The sequence below is a fragment of the Mustela erminea genome, chromosome 5 (genome assembly GCF_009829155.1).
Source record: "Mustela erminea isolate mMusErm1 chromosome 5, mMusErm1.Pri, whole genome shotgun sequence".
Classification (NCBI taxonomy): domain Eukaryota; kingdom Metazoa; phylum Chordata; class Mammalia; order Carnivora; family Mustelidae; genus Mustela; species Mustela erminea.
In genome coordinates this window covers 131,600,886-131,623,712 of record NC_045618.1, presented here as the reverse complement: position 1 = coordinate 131,623,712, position 22,827 = coordinate 131,600,886, and the positions used below count along the sequence as shown (strand labels likewise).

Below are 22,827 nucleotides of genomic sequence, written 5' to 3'. Positions count from 1 at the left end.
TGTTCCTTTAACCTTCAGCTCAGGGCACTGGAGGAGGCTCGGGTTGGCCTGGCATGACTTCTGTCTTGTCTTTGTTCCTTTGGTGGCATTGTTGCAAGTGCCTGGCAATTCTCATGGAATCATGTCTAAGTCTTCGAGTTAGCATGCTCAGACCCCGACTCCTCACCGTTTCTTTCTATCCAGTCTGTCTCTTGTTCTCTCCCAGCCTTGTCGCTCTACTCTCACCAGTCTGGCTCCTTAATTCTCTCCTTGAAGATAGACTCACTGTTTGGGGAATAAGCCTCAGGCTGTGAAGAGTGATGTCAGCAACATGGTGGGTCAGGAAGCTTCAGACCCTCACCCCTCACAGAAATGTTAAGTAAACTAAAACCCAGCTAAAATCACTTCTTCATAGGAGTTCTGGAGATTAGTCAAAGATAAACAGCAACTAGGCAAACACCCAACCAAGAAAAACCCCCATTCAAAATGGTGGGAGATTTCATGGCATTTTTACTTAACTTTTCCTCCCCCCCTTCCTCCCACATGCTGTACTCCCAATAACCAGGTCCTTTCTGTAAACTGAATTTGCAACACTCTAACCTAATTGTATTTTTGTACACTAACAATGAACAATCCAAAAAAGGAAATTAAGAAAACAAAACAAACCCAGGAATAAATTTAATGAAAAAGGTGAAAGACTTATACAATGAAAACTGTGAAACATCGCTGAAAGTAATTAAAGAAGTCATAAATACATAAATACATGAAAAAGACATCCTGTGTTTGTGGAAGACTAAATGTTATTAAGATGGAAATATTACCAAAACCAGATTCACAGATTCAGTGTCATCCCCATCAAAATGCCAATGATGTTATTTGCAGAAATAGAAAAATGGAAAAAAGAAAATATCATGTGGAAATTTAAGGGATGCTGAATAGCCAAAATAATTTTGGAGGAAAACAACAAAGTTGGAGGTCTCACACTTCTTGACCCTAAAACTAATAACAAAGTGGTAGCAATCATGGCAGTATGATACTGGCAAAAAGATATAACATAGAGACCGATGGAATAGAGAGCCCAGAAGTAAACCCTCACATATGTGATCCAATGATTTTAACAAGGGTGCCAAGGCCAATGGGAACATTTTCCTTAATATTTTTTAGAGCAGTTTTAGGTTTGCAGCAAAATTAAGTAGAAGGCACAGAGATTTCTCCCTACCCTTCTTACTGCCACTCCTCAGCTCTAGTAGCCTCCCCAGTTGTCAACATCCCCCACCAGAATGTTACAGTTGTTGAACCTACATTGATACATCATGACAACCAATCTCCTCAACAAATGGTGTGGAGAAAACTATAACCCACAGTGCTACATTTGTTACAGTTGATGAACCTACATTGACACATGATTATCACTATTTCAACAAATGGTGTTGGTAAAACTCTGTAAGAAGAAAACACAGGGAAAACGCTTCGTGATCTTGGATCTGGTAACGATGGCAATCATTTCTTGGTTGTGATACTAGAAGCATGGTCAAAAAAAAAAGAGAGATTCATTGGACAATATCAAAATAAAACACTTCTGTGCAACACAGGACACTGATCATTAGAGTGAGAAGGCAACTTGTGGAATGGGAGAAAACATTTTCAAATCATATATCTGATAAGGGTTGATATCCAGAATATATAAAGAATCCCTATCGCTGAACAAAACAAAACAAAACTTATTTAAAAATGAGCAAAGGACTTGAACAGGTATTCCTCCAAAAAAGATATACAAATGGTCACTACGCATATGAAAAGATGCTCATCATCAGGGAAATACAAGGCAAAAACACAATGAGATTCCACCTCACACTTAATAGAATGCTATGAAAGAATAAAGAAGTGTAGACAAGCTTGTGGAGAAATTGGAACCCTTGTGCATTGCTGATGGGAATGTAAAATGGTGCAGTCTGGAAAACAGTATGGCAGTTCCTCAGAAACTTAAAACTAGAATTACCATATGATCCAGCAGTTCTGCTCCTAGCTATTTATCCAAAAGAACTGAAAGCAGGAAGCTAAACCTGATATTTGTATGCTTGTTTTTACAGCAACATTATTCACAATAGCCATAAAGGTGAAAGTAACCTAAGTGTCCCTCTACAGATAAACGGGTAAACAAAATGTGATATACACATAAAATGAAATATTATTCATCCGTGAAAGGAAATTCTGACCCTGCTCCACATGGATCAGCCTTGGAGACATTACGGTAGGCGGAATAGGGTAGTCCGCCAAAGGAGAGATACCACGGGATCCCACTTATATGAGGTATTGATGTGTATTTTTTCCTGACACCAACCAATTCTCCAATTCTGTGCCACCAACTGAGTGTCCTACAATCCGATTTAATTCTGACACTGATTACTTGGAGTTAATGCCGGCCAGCCAACCCCACAAGTTCAGGGCTCAGTTCCACAAGACTGCCCCCACTTAAGATGCCATCTCCAAGTCTTGGGGGCCAGCCAAACTTCTCACCCACTGGTTATACATTGAAGGTTCGCATGACCCCTACTCAGGTTCTATGATTGGCTAGGATGGCTCACAGAATGCAGGTAAACATTTTGTTTACTAGCAAGGTAACTTTACTTGTTATTATAAAGAATGCAACTCAGGAACGGCCAAGTGGAAGAGATGCGGGGTTCTCTCTGGGCCTGCCACCCTGCCTCTCCACCCTGATGTCATGTGTTTTGACCAGAAAGCTCACCGAATTTCCTTGCTCGTGTGTTTTTATAGAGCTCAATCTCTAGCTCCCCTTCCCTCTTTAGACGTCAGGGGAGGATGAGGCTGAAAGTTCCCAAACTCGAATCGTGTAATTTTCTGGAGATTAGCCCATCCTAAGGCCATTGACAGGCCATGCTCTGAGTCACTTCAGCATCATAAATTCAGATGTGATGGAAAAGGGTTTCTTAGAAGTAACAAAAGACACTCCTACACTCACGAGATGCCAACAGCTTTCAGAACTCTGTACCAGGAACCGGGGACAAAGAGCAAATATGTTTTGATGATACCACAGGTACAAAGAGTACTCAGATTCATAGAGACAGAAAGTAGGATGGCAGTTGCCAGGGACTAGGGGAGGAAAGAACGGGGAGTTACTGTTTGATGAGTATAGCGTTTCAGTTTGGGAAGATGAAGAATGTTCTGGAGACGGGTAGAAGTGATGGTTTGCATAGCAATATACTTCATGCCACTAAACCATACAGTTAAAAATGGTTAAAATGCTAAGTTTCATGCTATGTGTATTTTACAAAAAAAAAAAAATCCATTGCTTGTGAGGTGTTTCCTTCTGGCTGGGTACCTGCTCACCTGTCTTCAACTCATTAGTGTCTGTGCTTGGAGGAGAGCATTCTGGGCCCTCTGTGTGCTTGCTGAGTTCACTGGGACACTGGGATACTTTGTTTCCTGGTGGTTTGTGTTTCCCCCTCTTCCTTATCTTTTCTCCTGTTGTTCCCTCCCTCTCTCCGCGCCCCCCCCCCTTTTTAGCTACACGGGAAACTTATCAGAGGGCTGGAAATTTGACTAATAAACCTCCCCCATATCTCAGAGCAGGGCTCTGGGTGTAACAGGTGCTGACAGATGGACACACAGATTAATACACAGGCATTAAGGTGACTACTTAGTTGAGAGCTCCCGTCATTGGAGGAAGGAACTGTCATACCTGGATTTGTCTTTCTGATGTGATTCAGTCTTGTTCCTTCAATGGAAAGAGCTATGCAGTCCTTACTGTGTGCCTTGAACCATGCCAGACCCAGGGTGGTTGAGAACACCATCGTTAGCTCTGCTGTGTTCCTTCAGACAAGTCCATTAGGTTTTCTACGTTTTGATTTCTTCTTTTGTAAGCGGGAGACAATAGTGGCTATTGCAGAAGGTAAAGGAGAGGGTTAAGTGAGACATAATGGAGGGCTCTCAGCTGGCAGAATTTGTTCGATAAAAAGGTGCTCAATGAAGAACAGATGTTATCAGTACTACCGTCAATAAACACAATTGCTCCTTTGCACAGGGCGCTCCTGATCTAGAAGGAGAGGCCAACAATGAAAGACTCATAATACCACCATGTATGTTCATGGGACCTTACAGGTCACACAGCACATGGGAGGACATTATCCCAGTATGAGCATAATGGGGAGCAACCAGGACAGCTTCCCTGAGGAGGTGATTTTTATGAGCTGATTTTGCATGAGTGGAGTGACGAGGGGTTGGGTGATTAGGGAGGGCGGGCCATTCTGCCAAGTGTCCAGGCAGTATCACAATGGGGACTCGTCCCACTTGAAAGCCACTCAAACGGACAGCTGTATGTAGGGCTCAGAGGTGGTGTTTCTTTCGCAGCATGTGGCGATGACACCCGTTGTCTGTGATGAAGACTTTCGAGTCTCTGGGATAACACAGATGCTGTGTTATCATCAGTCCTTCGTCTCACAAACCTAAGTTTAGGTGGACACAGCTGGTTTCTACTGCCTGGTTCTTGATCTTTTTCCAGCAATGCTGTTAACAGGATATCCCTTTCTTGACTTAGACTATGCCCCCCCATCCCCAACATCAAACAACCCTGAGTGGATCGCAGGATAAGGGCTGGAACCCCATCAAGCATGATAAAAAATTGTGTGGTTCACGTGACAGCCGGTGTCTCCTCTTCTTTCTTTGTTCTGTCTCCTGACTTCTACCCACTACCATTCCTGAAGTGAACCCAATGGAGCATCTTTCTTCTCTTGGTTCTGAAGGACTTTTTTCTTTACTGAGTTGTTCCGAGGGGGGAAGCCTTCTTGCAGGCTCCAGCTGTCCACCTTGATTCTTCTGCTTTCTGACCTCGTTGCGGGCATCTTTCCTTTTTTATGCTGTGCAAAAACATGAGCTCAGCTTCTCAGCACCAGGCGGTTCAAGAGGACGCCTTGCTCGGGCATGCGGGCAGATGATAGACATGCCATCGGGGTGCTGCAGGGGAGATGGGAGGTGCACTGGGCTCTCCTTGCCTGCCGTCTTCTTGCAATCTGTGTGTCTCAGAACCTCATAATGGAGCAGTGTTTGCTTTGGAGCCTGATTCCTTCTCTAGAGCGGAGGTGAACACAAGTCCCGTGCGTTTCCAGGAGACCGCTTTTGATTGGACAGCTCTGCTGGCTCCTGAGGGGGTTGTGTGGGGAGTGAGAGGACACAATGATGGAGCCAATTTAGGAGTTGGGTTTTTTTTTTTTCCCCTCCTTTTCCCCCTTCTTCTCTCCCCTGGAAATGCATGCTTTCTGCCCCAAATTACTGTGTTGGCATGGCTGGGTCTCCTCTGATGGCTCTGGAGACCGCTCTCTGTACACGAGGCCAACTGTGGTGTCCGTCTATTCCGAGAAGTGGGCGGGGCCCATTCCAATGGGCTGTTTGTTCGGGGTGGTGGCTGCCCTGTGAAGCAATCTGTGCCTCCTCAGACCTTTGCCCTGGGCTTCTAGTTCAGTGCTGGGCATGTCTGTGGAACCACTCAGTGAGCTCACTCGGAGGACTGTTTCCTCTTTCCCCAGGAACTCGGCGGGCATACAGATTCCTCTCTCTCCCCCCACCCCTGTCTAGGACGCACAGGGAAGTTAGCTCTGAAGAACAGAGCTTGACTTCTTGACTTCTTGCACTGAGGGCAGCCGAGAGTCACTGCGAAGGGAGGGCTCTGCACCTCCAGCACCAGAAGCACCTGCGAGGGTGGAGGTGTGTGTGTGTGTGTGTGTGTGTGTGTGTGTGTTGTTAAAATGCAGATTCCTAGGCACCAAGCAGACCCAGGGAATCAGTGTCTCGGGTGGGGCTCCGGAATCTGTGTTTTTGATCCTCTGTTAGGGATTCTGACACTCTCTGAAGTTCGAGAACTCCTGGGATGAAAGAGTCGTGGAGCCCGGACCCGGTGCTGCTCGCCACTGTGTTTGTGGTGTCCGGCAGGACACTTGCCCTCCTCGGGCATCAGCCTTGTGATCTGTAGCAGGGAAGTCTGCCTCCCAGGGTTGTTACCAGAATTAGGTAAGGGAGTGTGTGAAGGCTCTCGGAATCAAAAAAGCCCTCCGGAGACGGTTCCTGAGCCCACACCCACCTGCTCCCTCCGCACCACACTCTCTGCAGGGTCTTTCGATTTCAGTCACTTTCCTTCATCTCTGCTGCCATCCCTGAAGTTTAGGCTGGCAGATGCCCCTCCCCAGGTCCATACGTGGGGCAAGTGAAGCAGTCCACACCCCATGTCCACTCTCTCAGCCTCTCAGCGGTGAGCTGGTTGGGGCCAGCAGTCACCACCCTCCTGCAGAGAGGTCACCCCCCGTCCCCGCCCCACCGCTTGCTTGTAACATACCGACCAGAAGAGGCCACGCCTGGCACACAGCAGTGACTAAGGCTCTCTGGATGGGAAGGGGGATGTCTGGTGCTCTGGCTTTTTTACACTTTAGCCGTGGGACCTTATCTTCTCATCGCTGAGAGAAGATTCCAGAGCCTTTTCTGTGATTATCGTCTCGTACCCCGTCACCTACAGCCTCAGGAGGAGAGGAGTTGGGGTGAGGGAAGAATGTGGCTTGATTCAACTCTCTGACTAATCTTTTCCACCTTTTCTCTGTAACTAGGCCCCAGGAGAAAATCCCCTCCACCTAGAGCCTCAGTTCCCGAAGCCTTGGAAGCAGGTGGTCAGGAAAGGCAGCAGGTGGTGATAAAGCCTCCCTTCCGGGCTGCCTGAGCGGGGCAGGGCCGGGAAAGATCAAGGCTCTCCGGTTTCTGGAGCAGCTTCCTGGAAACCCTCCCCACGCCCTATGTCCTGAGTATCACTGGAGTGTCACTGTCCCTGTCCCAAGGGACAGGCTCAGGCCCCGGCCTGCCGTGTGGCCTTGAGAAAGGCATCTCAACAGCCCTCCCTGTTGGTGGAGCAAGACCGTCCTTGCCAGTGTTTGCTTCTCAGGCTGTTGTTGGCGGGGAGATGAAGTCGGGTTCCCAGAGCCCAGATCACTGGCCAGAGGTTTGTTTCAGGGACCGAAGGAAACACGGACGTTCTCTCCTCCCATCGGACTGCTTTCTGCTTCCCTGTCCAGAAAGAACTTTGATAAGAGGTGCTGGGTAAATGTGTTTGCCACTTTCTGATGACCCAAACACGTTCCTCAGCTCTACCACAGACGCCCTGCAAAGGAGTCCATCAGGCCCTGGGTCATCTGGAGTCTCCGACCACGTCTTCCAGGCACATGTGGCTGGTTGGTGCCTTGTTGCGGCTCAGCGAGGTTCTGTGGGAAGACAGCGGGGCTGGGAACGGGACCATCATAAGTCCCAATATTTACTTCACTGCTCTGAACGCAGCAAGTTGCTTGACTTTGGGCATCCTGCTGTTGACCTTGACCTCACCGGGTTGCCTTGCTGCTCAGGTTGTATTTTGTGCAAACCTAGGCTCTTAAGTGCCTTTAAGGAAAAAACGACTCTGGACTTGCTCAGTGACACTTAAGGAATAAAACGTTGGACATGCGTACAGCGCATGTCCCGTTGCCTTTGTGAAGTGCGGTGGTTGGAATGCACTTGGCTTGAGGACGGCAGCCTCTGTCTGCAGAGCTTGGCATTCTTGCCCTTTAGAATCTGCTTTTCGTTTCCAAAAGCTCTCTGGTCATTCTGGCTGTAGGAGCCCGTCCTAGAGCTTCTGGGTTCTGGAGTCTTCCTGCTAATTTGAGCCTCTTGGCCTGACCCATTCTGCAGCTTCAGGAATCCTGCAGAACGTTCTGATTCTTTTTGATTGCCAGAAGGGGCTTTTGCCAAGGGTTAGCACAAAGCAGCTTTTCAATCTATACGTGCCCAGGATGGCTCCTTTCTTCAATGAAGGTGGGTATCCGTGGTGGCACAGCACAGAGCCGATATGGTCTTCACGGAGGACACGTGGCCCAGAGTGAGGAGCCTTCTTTTGAGGACGTGGTGGTGTTGGCCTTCCACTATTTCCACCCAGGGCCTTTACAGTTAGTGGCAGTGATCAGTGGTAACACACAGGGACTGGGGGGGCTTAGGCTGTCCTTGTGAAGACATTGTCTTTTTTCTTTCCAGAGTTCCTCCTCAGAGAAAAGGCTACTCCATTATCTGCCCCAGAAATGGCTAGTCCTGCATTCTCATGCTGCCCCCCAAAACCCATGGCCTTTCGAAGGGTTCTCCTGCCCTGGGCCACATCTCTGTCCCTTGCAAATAACCCACACAGTCCCCTGGCCATCCCCTCTGTCTTCTTGAATCCTGCTTGTTCTGGATTTCATTCCCTCCAGCCAGCCTCCCCACATGCCCCCGGTTGATAGCAGGTAATGTGACTAATGGGAGCCAGGGAATGAAGGCTCTCATCCTCTTGGCCGGACCGTCTCAGGAAGGACAGCTTGGGGTTAAAGGTCACACACTGCGCTTCTAGAACTCAGTGCTCTCAGGAGCTATGGTTTTTTTGGTTGTTTTGTTTTGTTTTGTTTGAGACAGTGCAGCGCAACTGTCATTTTTGTATTGCACAAATGTTTGGTGAGCATCTGCTTTGTTCTGAGCAGCAGTCTGAGTGCTAAGCATGAAGCAATGAATGGGAAAGAAAAGGTCCCTTAGTTTACATTTAAGAGAGGAGAGATGAAACTGTAAGGCAGCGAGTAATGGAGTGACTAATGGTGGAAATATCAGGTCAAGCAGGAGAGGAGGCATCTTCAGAGCAGGATTTTGGGAGATGTTCTTGTGTAAGTAGGTCCCTGAGTAACTCCCTAGATCACAGAGCCAGATCTGATGGTGCTGCTTCCTTGGGGGCGGGGTTAGCTATGGGTGGCAGAGATTTCTTTCTCTTTCTAGATTTCTCTTCAGGATCACGAGGCAGGGTTAGTTAACTTGTGTAGTCGACTTCACAAGCTAGGAAAAAGCGGCTTTGGAACCACCCTGTCTGTTTCTGGTGGCACACCCTGCAGGAAGAGGAACTGGGTCTTTCCATGGTAACCCACAAAACAATAACTCTTCCAGGGCCTGCCCCCTGAGTAATCACCTGGGTCTGAACTTCACCCTCGAAAATCAGAAGGGGAGGACTGTCACTCAGAAAGTCCAATCAGACTTTGAAGAAATGTGGGAGGGATAGAAACATTTATTGTCACACGAACTCCTTTTAGGGATGACAGCATGGGACACTGCATGTGTCTGGGCTGTTACCACCATCTGTACCCAGGACAGCGGGACTGATCCATTGGCTACTATGTGCGGGCTTCTGGGGCAGAGTTGGTGCGAAGTCCCAAAGCCTTTGAATAGAGCTAAGCACGTTGCCCACTTCCAGGGCGGAAAACTGGGAGATAGTGAGGTCTGTGCTCCGCTGCTTTGGCTGGCCTGGCGGTTCAAAAGATGCCCCCTCGTTTTTCCTCTTTTGCAATAGAGTCATGGGGAAGTTCTTTGAGCCTGTGGTCATCGGCCCTCAGCAGTGTCAGCAGAGGGACCTTTGAGTAGTGAAGCCAGCAGTGCCACGGGCTCTTAGTGAAAAGGGAGGTAGAGGAGGCTTCACATCTGTGTTCATATAGACCTAGAATGACCCCTTTGCAGACGTCACCAGGAGGACAATTTCAAGAGGAACTCTAACCCTGAAAAGAAGGAGTGTGAGTACTGAGAGCCTCCTGAGTGGATGGCTGCAAGCAGGAACAGATAGGAAGCTCAGCTTAAAAAAAAAAAAAAAAAAAAAAAATTCCCTGTAGAACTCAGACCCCTCCCCTAAACCTAGCATCTTCTCTGTTTATAGCCTAGTGCACCTCTGCTCTTCAGCTACCTTGCACCCCCCCCCCCCCCGCCAAAGATGAGGAGTGAAACCCAGCACCAAGGCTGTAGGTCAAGATCAAGGTATATTCGATAGCTTATAAGCTTGGTGATACAAGCGCTTTGTCTCCTCCCTTTCTTTTTAGTACGACCATTTGGTGCTCAATCACTACTGAATGTAGGTTTGATGATGGGAAGTCCCATATCCCAATGGCTTCCATCTCTGATCTTCAGAGCCCAAATCTGAGGTCTTCTCTAGGTCATTCCTCCTCATTTTCTGCTTTCTTGTGGTGGTAAGCTCTTGGAATGGACCTAATTGCTGTTATGCCCAACCTGTCAGCTGTAGATACTTGAGTTAGGTCTGAGCTGCACAATCCTGAGTTATCTCTTTACTTAGAAGCTGTTTCCCAAGCACCTTCTCTCCCCTTGGCATTGTGCCTTGTGCCATGTGGGGAAGAGTCACAGAAGGCAATGTAAATCAGTGACCCTGTCCTCAAGGTGCTAATCATCTATCTGGGGAGACAACACCACCCTATGTGAAGAAAAATCCAAAAAGCATCCCATAAGAATAAGAAATCGTGTAAAGTCTAACCAAGTAGTAAACAAAACAGACTATGGCTGGAAGTACCTCTCATCTCCAACAGCTAGACCTAGAGGGATGGGCTTGATTTACGGAATGGAGCATACAAGACTGGGGGACTTGTCAGGTGTCTGAAGGTACTCACTTCTGTGACTATCACCCTGCCTACTGGATTTGGAGTCAGTCTTGCTGTTAGAAGCTGAGTGGCCTTGGGCAATTCAGAGTTGTTTTCTCATCTATAAAAACCAAGTTCGACACAACGATGCCAACTTTAGGTGGTTGCCATGGGGATTAAATGAAATAACGTGAAAAAATCACTTAGCGCGCTGCCTAGCACATAGTAGGTGCTCGTTATGCATCAGAGCTCTTCCTTTTAGTTTTGCTAACAGCGAAGACCTGCTCATTTAACCCAAGGCTTAGGGTACAGACTCTAGTCCAGATGGCCTGAGCTTGAAGTCTGGCCTTATCACTTATTATTATATGACCTTGGCTAAACTACACAAATGTCATTTCCTCAAATTTTTTCCTCCTGAATGATCAATTTTTAAATTATTTTTTTAAAAGATTTTATTTCTATTATTTGACAGAAAGAAAATAGAGAGCGCGCACAAGTAGGCAGAGGGGCAGGCGGAGGAGGAGGGAGAAGTAGGCTCCCTGCTGAGCAGGGAGCCCAACACGGGGCTTGATCCCAGCACCCTCGGATTGTGACCTGAGCCAAAGACAGGTGCTTAACTGACTGAGCCACCCAGGCGCCCCTGAATGCTCAATTTTAAAATAAGGATTAAAAGATTGCGCTTGTATGTGTGTATGTGGCTTGGTAGTGCCGTGGTGACTCGGGCATGTGAGCTCCACGTATCAGCGGCTATTAGTTCTTTCCCTGAGAAGCAGGCCGTCCTAATATCTCTAACTGCTGCTTCCTGCATTTCCCTAACCTCTTTTCCCCTAAAGGACTGAAGAAACCCAACAGTGTCCAGGTGGTAGAAGCCCTCAGCACAGTTGTAGATTTGAGGACAGACCCTGTGAATGGGGCGGGAGCCCTAAGGACGTCTTGGGTTGACTAGCTGTGACCACCGTGACCTTGCTTCCTCAGTTCTTAGAGACCTCCGCTTAGCCTTCTAAATGCATAAACCCCCCTTGGTGAGTGATTTCCTCCTAAATCAATGGGATTGTTTTTGTTCCTGAAGGTCTGCTCTCTCCTTAATCCTGAGTTGGTCTTTTCAAAAGAAGCCAAAGGCTTGGATTTGGGAATTTCAAAAATACAGTCATATGAGCGGGCTTTGCAGGCACATTATTGCTTACCATGGCATTTCCTAGGAGCTGCCCAGCATTCCTAGGTGGCCAGAGGCTCATTTCTATAATTCAGCTGGTGTTCAGCTTTCATGTTTCAATGTCCCGGCACCCACCCCATTCTTTTTGGTTTTTTTTTTTTTTTCCCTCGGGCATCCGCAGACTCAGTGCCCGGATGCCCCTTCTGCACCTCCCCCATTGGTCCAAAGATGGCTTTCCTGCCCAGTGCCTTTCCTCTGGCCTAGTACCTTACATTTGGGACCCTGGAGCCCCTGTTTGTATCATTTTACCCAGACGTAGGTGTAAAAACAGATGTTTAAGCGACATACTGGAATGTGCTAATGTGTGTTTCCATAGAAGCATTTTTGCCATGTTTAAATGCCCACACCAGCACATACCGGGGATGGCCAATGAGTGTTGAAGTCACTCCTGAGTTGCACCTAATTCCCCACATGTATGTGGTCCCAGGAGACAAAGCGTCAGTGGCGCCGTGCTGTTCATGCCGAAGATGCCCGTGTCGAGCCACGCAGCCCCAGAAGTGTGTGGGCATAATTAGGTATGGGATGGAAATCAGGCTTACCGCATTTTTAGCACATTTTGGTGTCCATAAATTCTTCATGGACTCAAATGACCTTTTGTGTAGTAACATTTCCTGACATTGGTCTGTGTAGTTGAATTTTTTTTTTTTTGAAGATTTTATTATTTACTTGACAGAGAGAGAGACAGAGACAGAGAACAAGCAGGGGGAGCAGCAGAGGGAGAGGGAGAAGTGGGCTGTCTGCTGAGCAGGGAACCCAACACAGGGCTCGATCCAGGATGCCGGGAGCATGTCCTGAGCCGAAGGCAGGTGCTTAACCGACTAAACCACTCAGGCGCCCCTGTGTAGTTTAACTTTTCCTCAACTGTGGTACTCTGTGAACCTTAGCTTCGGGTTAATTTTTAGAGTGTAAGACCATTGCCCGTGAACATAGAGATGTGTAGGTTCGCACGTGTATCTCGTCACTCATGATATAAAAATACCCTCCTGGGGGCGGCGTTGGGCCGTGTGCTTTAAGATTGTTCACGTGGGTTGATGGGCTTTAAGAGTGTGAAAATCTAGATTGAACCCCAATGTATCTTTCACGTGGCTCTGATTTTAAAAGGGCCTTCAATCATGTTTTTGTTTTGTTTGGCTTGGCTTGGCTTGGTTTGGTTTTAAATAGCAAACTTTCTCTGAGAATTTGGTCTGCATTTCAATTTCCGGCAACGTCTTTCCCCAGGTCCAGGCTCGTGGCTAATCTGGAAGGGGAGTGAGGTGTTCCTGACATGCCAGTGAGCTGAAGCCTCTTCATTCAACACCCGTTTATTGAGCGAGCCCCTGCTCTGTTTACCAGGCACCAGACTAGAGTCAGAAAAATGGCAGAAGACCAAGGGATTAGAGGAGTTCAGGGCAAGGAGATCTCTCCTCGCTAGGATAATCAAAGAAAACCCAGTAAAGGAGCTGATGTTGAGATGGGCTCTGAAACATTAAAAGAGGGAGCCCTTTCCAAGCGGGGAAGCTGCTTGCATAAAGGTAGAAACTAGACCACGAAGAGACTGGAATCGTGACTCGTCCAAGTCCAATCTGGCTGGAGTACCAGGGACACAGCAGGAAGTGGGCGGAGAAGGGCCTGGAAAGACAGTTGAAAGTAGGTGAAGAAAGCCAAGAACAGCAGTCTGAGGGGTTTGGACTTCCTTCCTCCCTCTGAAAGGCCTGATTCCTTGGAGGGAAACCCCCCCCCCCCCCCCCACCGCTGACAGGGGCTTGGTGGCCAGCCCTGCGCTGAGGAACGTGTGCCTGAGTGTGTGGCACAGGGCGGTAGAGGAGAGCCCATGGTTACCCACTCAGAGAGGGCTCCAGGGAGGGCTTGGGAGGCTCGGGGACAGAGTGTGTGTCAGAGCACAGGGTCAGGGGTGACTGAGAGAATGGAGAAAGAGCCACAAGAGGGAAGGAGTTGGAGAGGGAAGACAAGGAGAACCAGGGAGGGCAGTTTGAAGGCCCTAAACAGACCATGACTTCAAGGCCTGGTAGCTTCTCACGGCCGCCATTACTGTGAGAGGGCGTGAGGGGAGAGCCGTGGCTGTAGCCACCCCTTGGTGTGAAGCTTCCTGCTGCGCAGTCCACTCAAAGGAGCTCATGTAGACCCCAGAATAACCGCGAGAGCTAGACAGTGTAACTAGATAATGGTATCTTCCTTTTGTGCATTACAAAGCAGGCACAAGGAGGTAAATCCACTTCCCACAGTCAGACATGTAATAACAGGTAGAGCTGGGATTTGAACTCTGATCTCTCTGATCCCAGAGCCTGAGTCCCTAACCACTATATTAGAGTGATGATGTCTTCCAGGACTGTTGAGATTGAAAGGAGGAAAGGTGAGGGTTTCTTTGTTTGTTTGTTTGTTTTTTAAAGATCTTATTTATTTGAGAGAGAGAGAAAGAGCATGAGAGGGGGAAGGTCAGAGGGAGAGGCACACCCCGCGTGGAGCAGGAATCCCAATGTGGGACTCGACCCCGGGACTCCGGGATCATGACCTGAGCTGAAGGCAGTTGCTCAACCAATAAGCCACCCAGGCAACCCGAGGGGTTTTTTTTTAAATATATGCAACATAGGTGTGAATTCTTTGAGGATTAAGTGAACCCATGAGGTCAAAAGCAGACCATGTTTGAAGTAAGACAAAGACTTGTCTTTGTTTTAAAGGGCTCTGTGGCAGGGAAAGCTGCCCACCAAGTTAGGGGACATTTTTTATCCATGACACCAGGATGTCAGCTCCTGGGAGCCCTGAAATCCCAGAGACATGCCTGGCCCTGACCTGGTGACTGTGCCCAGGGGAAAAGAATGAAGCAATGTCCCAGAAATGGCCCAACCCTGGTACAGAGTGGGGTCATCTCTGTCTGGATGGCAGGTATGCCCTGGGGGAGGAGTGAGCAGAAGAGGGGGTTGGGTGAGTGAGAACTTGTTTGCTGAGGTGGTTGCCTTCTATCAAGAAGAGCAGTGTCCACCTTACCAATGGCCCAGGGACAGGAGGATGAGGTGCATAGCAGCCTAGCAAAGGATTCAGATGGGGACCAGTGGTCTGTCCCTGGAATATTAGGACCAAAGACCTCACCATGGTGTTGGCACAGAGCTCCCTGCCTTTCGTGGAAGGCCCAGGGTCCTCGTTTGATGGCTTGGGTATCTTCATGGCCACACGACATGTAGGAGGACAGCTGTGTGCCACGATTCTGACTCAATGGTGACTCCAGGCTTTGCTGAATGTCCCATTATGGTCAGCAATGGGGATAGTGGTCCTGTGGATCTTAGAGCCAACATAGCACATGCTTTGTCCCATGCAAAGAGATTAAATTTGGAAATCTTAGCCTCTTAAAGGCAGCCTCTAATCTTAGCCTCTTAGAGGCAGCCTGGTTTTCCGGGTTTCTGTTTGCTCTGCCAAATGCAGAGTAAGCAAGAATGACAAGGAGTGCTTTACACAAAGTATGGCTTTTTCCTGTTCCCCAGTCCTCTCAGGCGGCGCTGGTACAGTTTTGACTGTGACCTTTGCTTTGGAAGTACTCCTGACCACTGATGCTGCAACAGCATTTAGACATCACCCTTGGGTTTGCAGAGAGGGCAAATAGAAAACAGGGTGTGAGCACTGAGTACCCCAGCCTGCCTTTTCATGCCTGTGTTCATCACGCTTTTGTTAAATGCCCTCTTTGGGGTGAAGTTAACCACAGGGATGAGTCTCGCGGGCTCCAGATTCAGAACGGCTGCGTGTTCAAACTTAAGCTCTCCCGCTTCCCGCTGTGTGACCTGGGGCAAGTCACTTTTCTGTACCTCCCTTTCATCGACTATAAAACTGGGACAGCGGGACACCCACATCTCTCTTTCTGGGGTGGTTTCAAGGATTGAGATCCTCCACTCTGTGCATTTTATGATCAGTATCACATGCTGGGCTCTAGAGATCAGTGGAAGCCCTGCCCTCCTGGTACTTACAGTCTGGTTGGGGAGATGGATGGCAATTGAATAATCACACAAGTATAAAACTACCTGGGTGGGGCCTGACCTCAAATGAGACACTAGAGAAAGCTTTCCTGACCAAGTGCGGCTTGAGCTCAGGCCTGAAGGATGTCTGCATTGACTCGGTGAACCGGAGGAGGGAGGGCATTCTAGTCTGGTCAGAGGAAGCTGGTGCAAAATCCCTGTGGGTCCTTGGACATGAAGGTGCTTTGGACATTTTTTTTAAAGAAGATTTTGTGTATTTGTTAGAGAGAGCATGCATATGAGCAGGAGCAGACTTCCTCTTGAGCAGGACACGGCACCCAGACACCCTACTTTGGATGTTTGAAAGATGGAAAGGAGGCCAGCGTGGCAGATGACCCCCAGTGCAGAACTTCGTGGGTGTGCTTAGGTTTTTACTTAATTTAAAAGCAAGGGGAAGTCACTGCAAGGTTTTAGGCAGAGGAAGGACATAATCCAATCATATTTTGCCAGTATCACTGGCTGCAGAGTGGAAAATGTCTGCGAGCAGAGCCACGTGGAAGCTGTTAGGACACCCATGACCAAACTGTCACCCAAGCTCCCTTGATGGGTGACAAGGATTGCCTACATATGAACCTACAGGTACTCAGGATGAATCCCAGACCTGCAGGATCACAGTGGGGTCAAGGCTGGTGGCCTTTTCAGGCAATGTGGGCAATCTTGCTATTGGTGCTGTAGAAATGACGAGAACCTAATTCCACTTGAAAAGCAATTTTTTTTAATGATTTTATTTATTTATTTGACAGAGATCACAAGGAGAGAGGCAGGCAGGGAGAGAGGGAAGCAGGCTCCCCACAGAGCAGAGAGTCCGACACGGGGCTGGATCCCAGGACCCTGAGATCACGACCTGAGCGGAAGGCAGAGGCTTAACCCACTGAGCCACCCAGGCGCACCTGAAAAGCAATTTTTAAAGCATAAGTTCCTGTAGAGACAAGACTGGATGGTTTGACTGTGTATTGTGTTTTTTGCCCACAACTAATAATTTGTTGAGGATGGTAAAACTAGGACAAACGCTAGGACATAAACCAATCAAACCAGTTAGCAATTATTTTTAATCATTTTCATTCATGGCCCGGGTCTTGTTTTTGTAAATGCTGGAAAGGTGCCGGCACACCCTCTTGGGGCATCATTCTCCCATCTCTTTGAGTTAATCTTGTACTGAATTGGGCTGCAGGTCTCTGATTTTTACCCTTGAGGTGTCCTAGAAAATTCATGACAGAACTCGAATGGGTGAGAACCTAGGCTTCCATGTTGACTAGTGTCCTACCAACTTTTCACAGGAGATGGTAGGTGAGCTCAGGTTCTGGAGTCAGAACTGGTATAGGAGGGCTAGCTCTTCTGCTAGCTGTCCATGTGACCTTAGGCAGGGTGTGGACCATCAGTGTTTCTCATTTTTGTCTTTATTGTAAAATTTCTTGGGTTAAATGAAAAAGATTAATGCTGTTAGATACAGAGTACATAGTAGATGCTCAAGAAATAGCCAGCCATCCTCATGTATAGACAGAATGGAGTGTGGTCTCTGAGGAATCAGAGTCTGCTCTGGTGTAGAACAAGCTAGGAGGGCTTCCCTACCTCCTCCCCTGTAAACCTTTTTATATTCCCCTTACCCCTCTGAATCCAATGTGGTTTGTAGAAAGAACAGGGACCCTCATGGGCAGACCTGTGCGATACTGCCAGCTTTGCGTAGAGAAGATTTTTCCACCAGTGTTCATCCATCCATCTGTCTAGCTAGCCAACATGATTGAGCACCTGCCAGGGGACAGAGTGAGGAATTGGGAGCTGAGCATAGCCTGTAAACTCTCACTGAACACAGATCTCAAGAAGAAGGAACAAATACAATTTGAAAAAAACAGAAGAGGCAGCAGTCCAATTCGGATGTTTTTGTTTTCCACACTGACCATGAAAGTACCTCCAAAGTCAATTTCCTTCTGAAGAAAGTGTACCTTGTGGCAGTGTTGCTCTCTGGCTGGGTCACCACGGGTCCCTACAGCTGACTGCCTCAGCCTGCTGTCTGGAGAAGCCTTCCATGTGGAATAGCACTCATTCAGGCCTCATGTATAGACAGAATGGAGTGTGGTCTCTGAGGAATCAGAGTCTGCTCTGGTGTAGAACAAGCTAGGAGGGCTTCTTTCTCAAGGCAGAAGATTACTGAGTATTAGGTTTTCCTGTATCAAGGTCCTTTGGGGAATGAAAGAATCATAGAGACTTGGATGATATCCCATATCTGTCCTCATTCTTTTTTTTAAATTTAATTTAATTTTTTCAGTGTTCCAAGATTCATTGTTTATGCACCACACCCAGTGCTCCATGCAATACGTGACCTCCTTAATACCTAGGGACATTTTGGGGTTCGGTTGAACGCCTAGATCTCCAACACCGAAGTAGTGGGAGACCAGATAGAACCTGAAGGGGGCCCTGTTTTCCAACTGTGCCCGTTGTATTTGTCCCTTTGTCTTTGGCTGGTTTACACCCCTTAAATTATTGGAGATCAACCCTTAAGCTAGACTTAACTCTGGCAAATCGTTGTGACCAAGGATCAGAGAAGACTCCAAGGACATGAAATATCTTCTCTTCTGGAGAAGTCTGCTCACTTGACCCTTTCTCAGGACTCTTAGCGCTGTCAGAGACCTGTCAGGCCCAGTGGGGGAGGCCCTGGGGGGAGAAGCTAAAAGATCTGTTTTCTTATCTCAAATCTGCTAGAACTCCTATGACCCTGTGTGACTCACCTCCTAGAGCTTACCTTCAATTAACTTCCACTTGACCCTGTATTAATCAGGCTGTACTAGACAATGACAAAGGAACTTTCAAAACAATAGCATCCTATGATTTCAACCCACAATAACCCCATTTGTGTTATTCTTTTATATCTTTGTTTTAAAGTCCCTGCCCCCACTAGATTATAATGTTACTTGAAAGCGAGAATTGTGCCATAACCATCGTGGTACCTTGGTAAAATATCTAGCAGAGTACTTTTCACACAGTAGATGGTTTAAAGATCTGTTTGATTTATTGATTATATATTGGCAAATTTGGAAGAACCCTATACCGAGCCTATCGATGATGACTTTTGCCACTGTTCCAGAGCTGAGAACCACCATCCTGAGTGGTTGTAACTGACAGGCTGGAAAAGCAATCAAGGTGGTCAACAGACAGGTGTAACAGACGTTGTTATAGGGTGGCATGAAACTAACTCGCCTTCTACCCGCAGTTCCTTTCAAGTGCAGTAAAGAAAAGTGGGACCTTAAAAGATTAACTCGTCTTCCTTCACTTTGGGAATTTGAGGCTTGCCTGAGTTCTCAGGCTGTTTTCTGATTTCTGCCTTGGTATGTATGTGTGGCAGAAGGACTTTCGGGAGTTACGTCACAGTAAGCCATCACTGAATCTAGGCATTTGGGAACTTGGTAATGCCCGAGTCATGTTATCTATCAGATCCTGGGAATTTGAACTGTGAGGCAGGAATGAGATGTTTTAATTCGTGGGTGTGTGCGCATGCTTGTTTATAGGCAGTTTTCATGTCCCCATGTCCTGTGTGTGTACCTTTATGTGGTGACATGTGACTTCACACTGTAGATGCTTTGTAAATTATGAGTTATTTACACAATGAACTTATTTTTTCACATGTGTGAGTGGGGTAGCAATTTTAGGCTTTCATCTCCTACTGAATGCAAGTTCTTGGGGTTATAGGGTATAGAATTGAATTTTTCTGTCAGCTAGTCTCAAAGCTCCAGGTTAATGGATTCAGTGAGATGAAAAATTCAGTGGGAAAAAAAAATCAATGTTGTTTTACTCTACTATAGAGTACATTGTTCATTAGTCTGCAGATAGAGAAGAGCCAGCCTGCCTTGAGAACCCCAACTCTAATGTTTTCCAATAGGTATCGATAGGGTGATCAGGGGTAAGTTTCAATCAATAAAAAGAGTTGAGTTGTCAATGAAATGAAAGATCTCTCTGGTGTTTTGAGAGGGGGGACCAATCCCTGTTGGGGTTTTAAGGAGGCCTGGAAGTTAGGGTTTGTGCTTCTTATCAGGAGTCTCTTTAAGTTTATGCTGTCATCTCTTGGCTGTTGGAAACTGTGATTGATTGTCTCTGTCTTCTATAGCTTGGAATTGCAATTGGGTTCTTGGTCCCTCCTGTTTTGGTACCCAACATCGAAGACCGGGACAAGCTTGCCTACCACATCAGCATCATGTTTTACATAATAGCAGGCGTGGCTACTCTGCTTTTCATCCTTGTCATCATCGGTAAGGTCATTAGTAGACTGATGGGGGGCCATGAAGCAGGGAGGTTCTGCTGACTTGGGTGGGGACCTTGTGAACATGACCTTAGAATACCATGGACATTTACAGAAAGTAGATGCCAGGCTGCTAGTTGAGGTCTTCAAATGTCTTAGCCAATAGAATGCTAGCTGTTCTTGTGTACTTTGTTAGCTGCTCAGTAAGGATTTAATTGTAATCAACCGGTTCCCCAATAAAACCTCACCAGAGTTAACGGGCAGGCTATTGATCCCTGTGATGAAACCCCCTGAGTGTTTATGATATATATCACAGGCACTGTGCTAAACATGCCTGATCTCTTTGAATCTTGAGGGAAATTCCCATCACCAATCCCATCAATCCCCTCTTTCCCACAAAGAGGAAAATGAGACTTAAGGGGAGTTAAGTAAATTATTCAACATTAGATGGGTAGTAAGTGGCAGAGATCGCCTAACCCTGTGTAACTCCATACTCTAAATTTCTGGAACGAAACTAAAACAGAATTGACCCACAAACACTAATATTCTTGTAGATTCATCTGAGAATACGTGGGGACCACATTTTTTGAGGCTTTTTTGTTTTTTAAACTATAAGAGGAATACATGTTGGTTATGGAACAATCTGAACAATATGAAAAAGCATAAAGAAAAGAATAGCCAAGGTGCCTGGCTGGCTCAATTGGTAGAGCATGTGACTCTTGATTGAGCTCAGGGGCGTGAGTTCAAGCCCCATGTTGTGGGTAGAGGTTACTTCAATAAATAAATAAAATAAATAATTAAAATAAAAAGAAATAACCATTAACTTAGACGGTACCAGTTAATCCCTACCACCAACCTCAGACAACCACTATTAATTTTATGTGCATGTACATTTGATCGTTGAGATATTGATTACTATATTTATATATCCTCTTTTATCATCTGAATGGTATTACATGTGTTGTGATAAATTCAGAAACAGCATAGTAGAGGCTTTTTAATTTTCAGTTAGTCATTCGCCTTTAAAGGTTAACCAACCAGCTTTCTTCCTAACATTCCATCTTACGTGGTAAATAAAGGTCTCATTCTTCCCTGCCATCCCCACCTCCTGTTTTATGATTGTGCACCCTGTTCCACTGTTCTCACTGAGTCACTCTCTCCCCTTGGGTTCCAAGATGAGAAAGTCTGATGGCTTTTCAAAGCTGGCAGGATATGTTGGGTGGAGGACTTGCTGTTTCTGGGAAGGGGAGAAGCTACGGGAGTGTGGATGGCCTCAGGAAAGAACAGTTCTTCCAGGGTCCCTCTTACTCAACCAGACCTTAAGTTTCAACTTGTAACGTGCCCAGCTTCAAATGCCTGCGCTCGTAGCAGATGAGCATGTGGTTCTTTGCATTTGAAATCCAAAGGTAAGACATTTGTATGTTTTGACATTGTATTATCAAGCCAGAGAGTGGCTAATTGAGTAAAGAACTGAAAAATCTGATCTGAATTCTGGTTTGTAGTTTCTCCAGGACCTTGGAGAAATGGAAGAGAGATAGCCTCTTGCCTTGGTTTCTTTCCCCTCATGCAAAGGGAGGTGAATGGACAAGACAGTGGATGAATGGTTTCCAACACCAGGAAGTAATCCAGGAGTATTTCTGGAGAAGGAAGAAGCAGGGCTCTGAAGTTAGGGCTGGAAGGTTTTCTGCGGTGGGAGGGAGGGGGGGCTTTGATCTTCAAGAGAGTAAACCTCACGTGCAGAGCTTCCTCTAACTAGAGACAGTTTATTGACCTTTCAGGAGCATTCTCATGGCGTGTGGAGAAGCTACATGGAGCTTGCCTGGACCCAACTTGGGGGGGAAGCAATTTAACCAAACAAATGGTTACACTTGTCTGCCCCCAGAACCTGAACAGCGATCAGTGCCATCAAATTTTTGTACCAGCTGTGCTGGAAATCAAATACAAAATGAATGGTTTTCGTGCTCTCTCTCCCCAGTCCTTCCTACCCCTTCTGCAGGGGTGTGTGTTAATTCTCTTGTCTCTTCACGAGGCAGACATTAGAGTCAGAATGTGACAAACTAGGAACTGACTTGAGGTTTTTTCCAACAGAAGAAGATCTTTTCACTTATTCAGGGAATATTCCTTGGCTGCCATGTGCCACGCTTTCTGCTAAGCAGGGGTGACACGGTCCCTTCCCCTTTGGGAGGAGCTCTGGTGCTAAGCCATTCACTGGGCTCACTAACCCCAAACTTTCTCACTTTCTCTCTCTCCATGTATTACTACTATGTTATTTTCAGTGTGCTGTGATATGTTATTTGCTGATTGATTATGGGACTCCTTGACCCTCGAATGCTGTGTGGGAGGCCCAGGGAGTGCAGCCATCCAGAGGCCATGAAGAAAAAGCCACAGGTGGTGAGAAACCACTTCAAGAAAGAGGGACTGATGGATTTAATTGAAGAATTCATATTTCCTTTTTGAGTCTTTTTAAAAAAAAGATTTTATTTATTTATTTGACAGAGAGACAGTGAGAGAGAGCATGAGAGAGGAGAAGGTCAGAGGGAGAAGCAGACTCCCCATGGAGCAGGGAGCACGATGCAGGACTCGATCCCGGGACTCTGGGATCATGACCCGAGCCGAAGGCAGTCACCCAACCAGCTGAGCCACCCAGGCGCCCTCCTTTTTGACTCTTAACCTTTTCTCTTGTCCACGTGTTAGCTCTGCAGGGGTGGGGCCATGGAGATTTGCAGTGATATCTCTGTTTCTTTCCTTTCAGTATTCAAGGAGAAGCCTAAACACCCCCCCAGCAGGGCACAATCTCTGAGCTATGCCTTGGCGTCCCCTGATGCATCGTACTTAAGTTCCATTGTCCGGGTCTTCAAAAACCTCAACTTTGTGCTGCTTATCATCACCTATGGTAATGTGCACGTGTGTCCAAGAGTGTGTTTAAATTGGTAAAGTAAGACCTGATGTGTCTGTGTGTCTTTCTCT

At 47.0% G+C, this 22,827-nt stretch overlaps 1 protein-coding gene across 1 annotated transcript in view; it reads left to right on the top strand.

The window, feature by feature from the left end:
* Positions 1 to 22,827, top strand: part of FLVCR2 (FLVCR heme transporter 2) — a 52,415-nt gene that overhangs the window by 7,426 nt on the left and 22,162 nt on the right. Inside the window, exons 2-3 of the mRNA XM_032344880.1 lie at positions 19,729 to 19,870; positions 22,613 to 22,753. Coding sequence (XP_032200771.1) covers positions 19,729 to 19,870; positions 22,613 to 22,753 — 283 coding nt within the window. The remainder of the gene's footprint in view (positions 1 to 19,728; positions 19,871 to 22,612; positions 22,754 to 22,827) is intronic.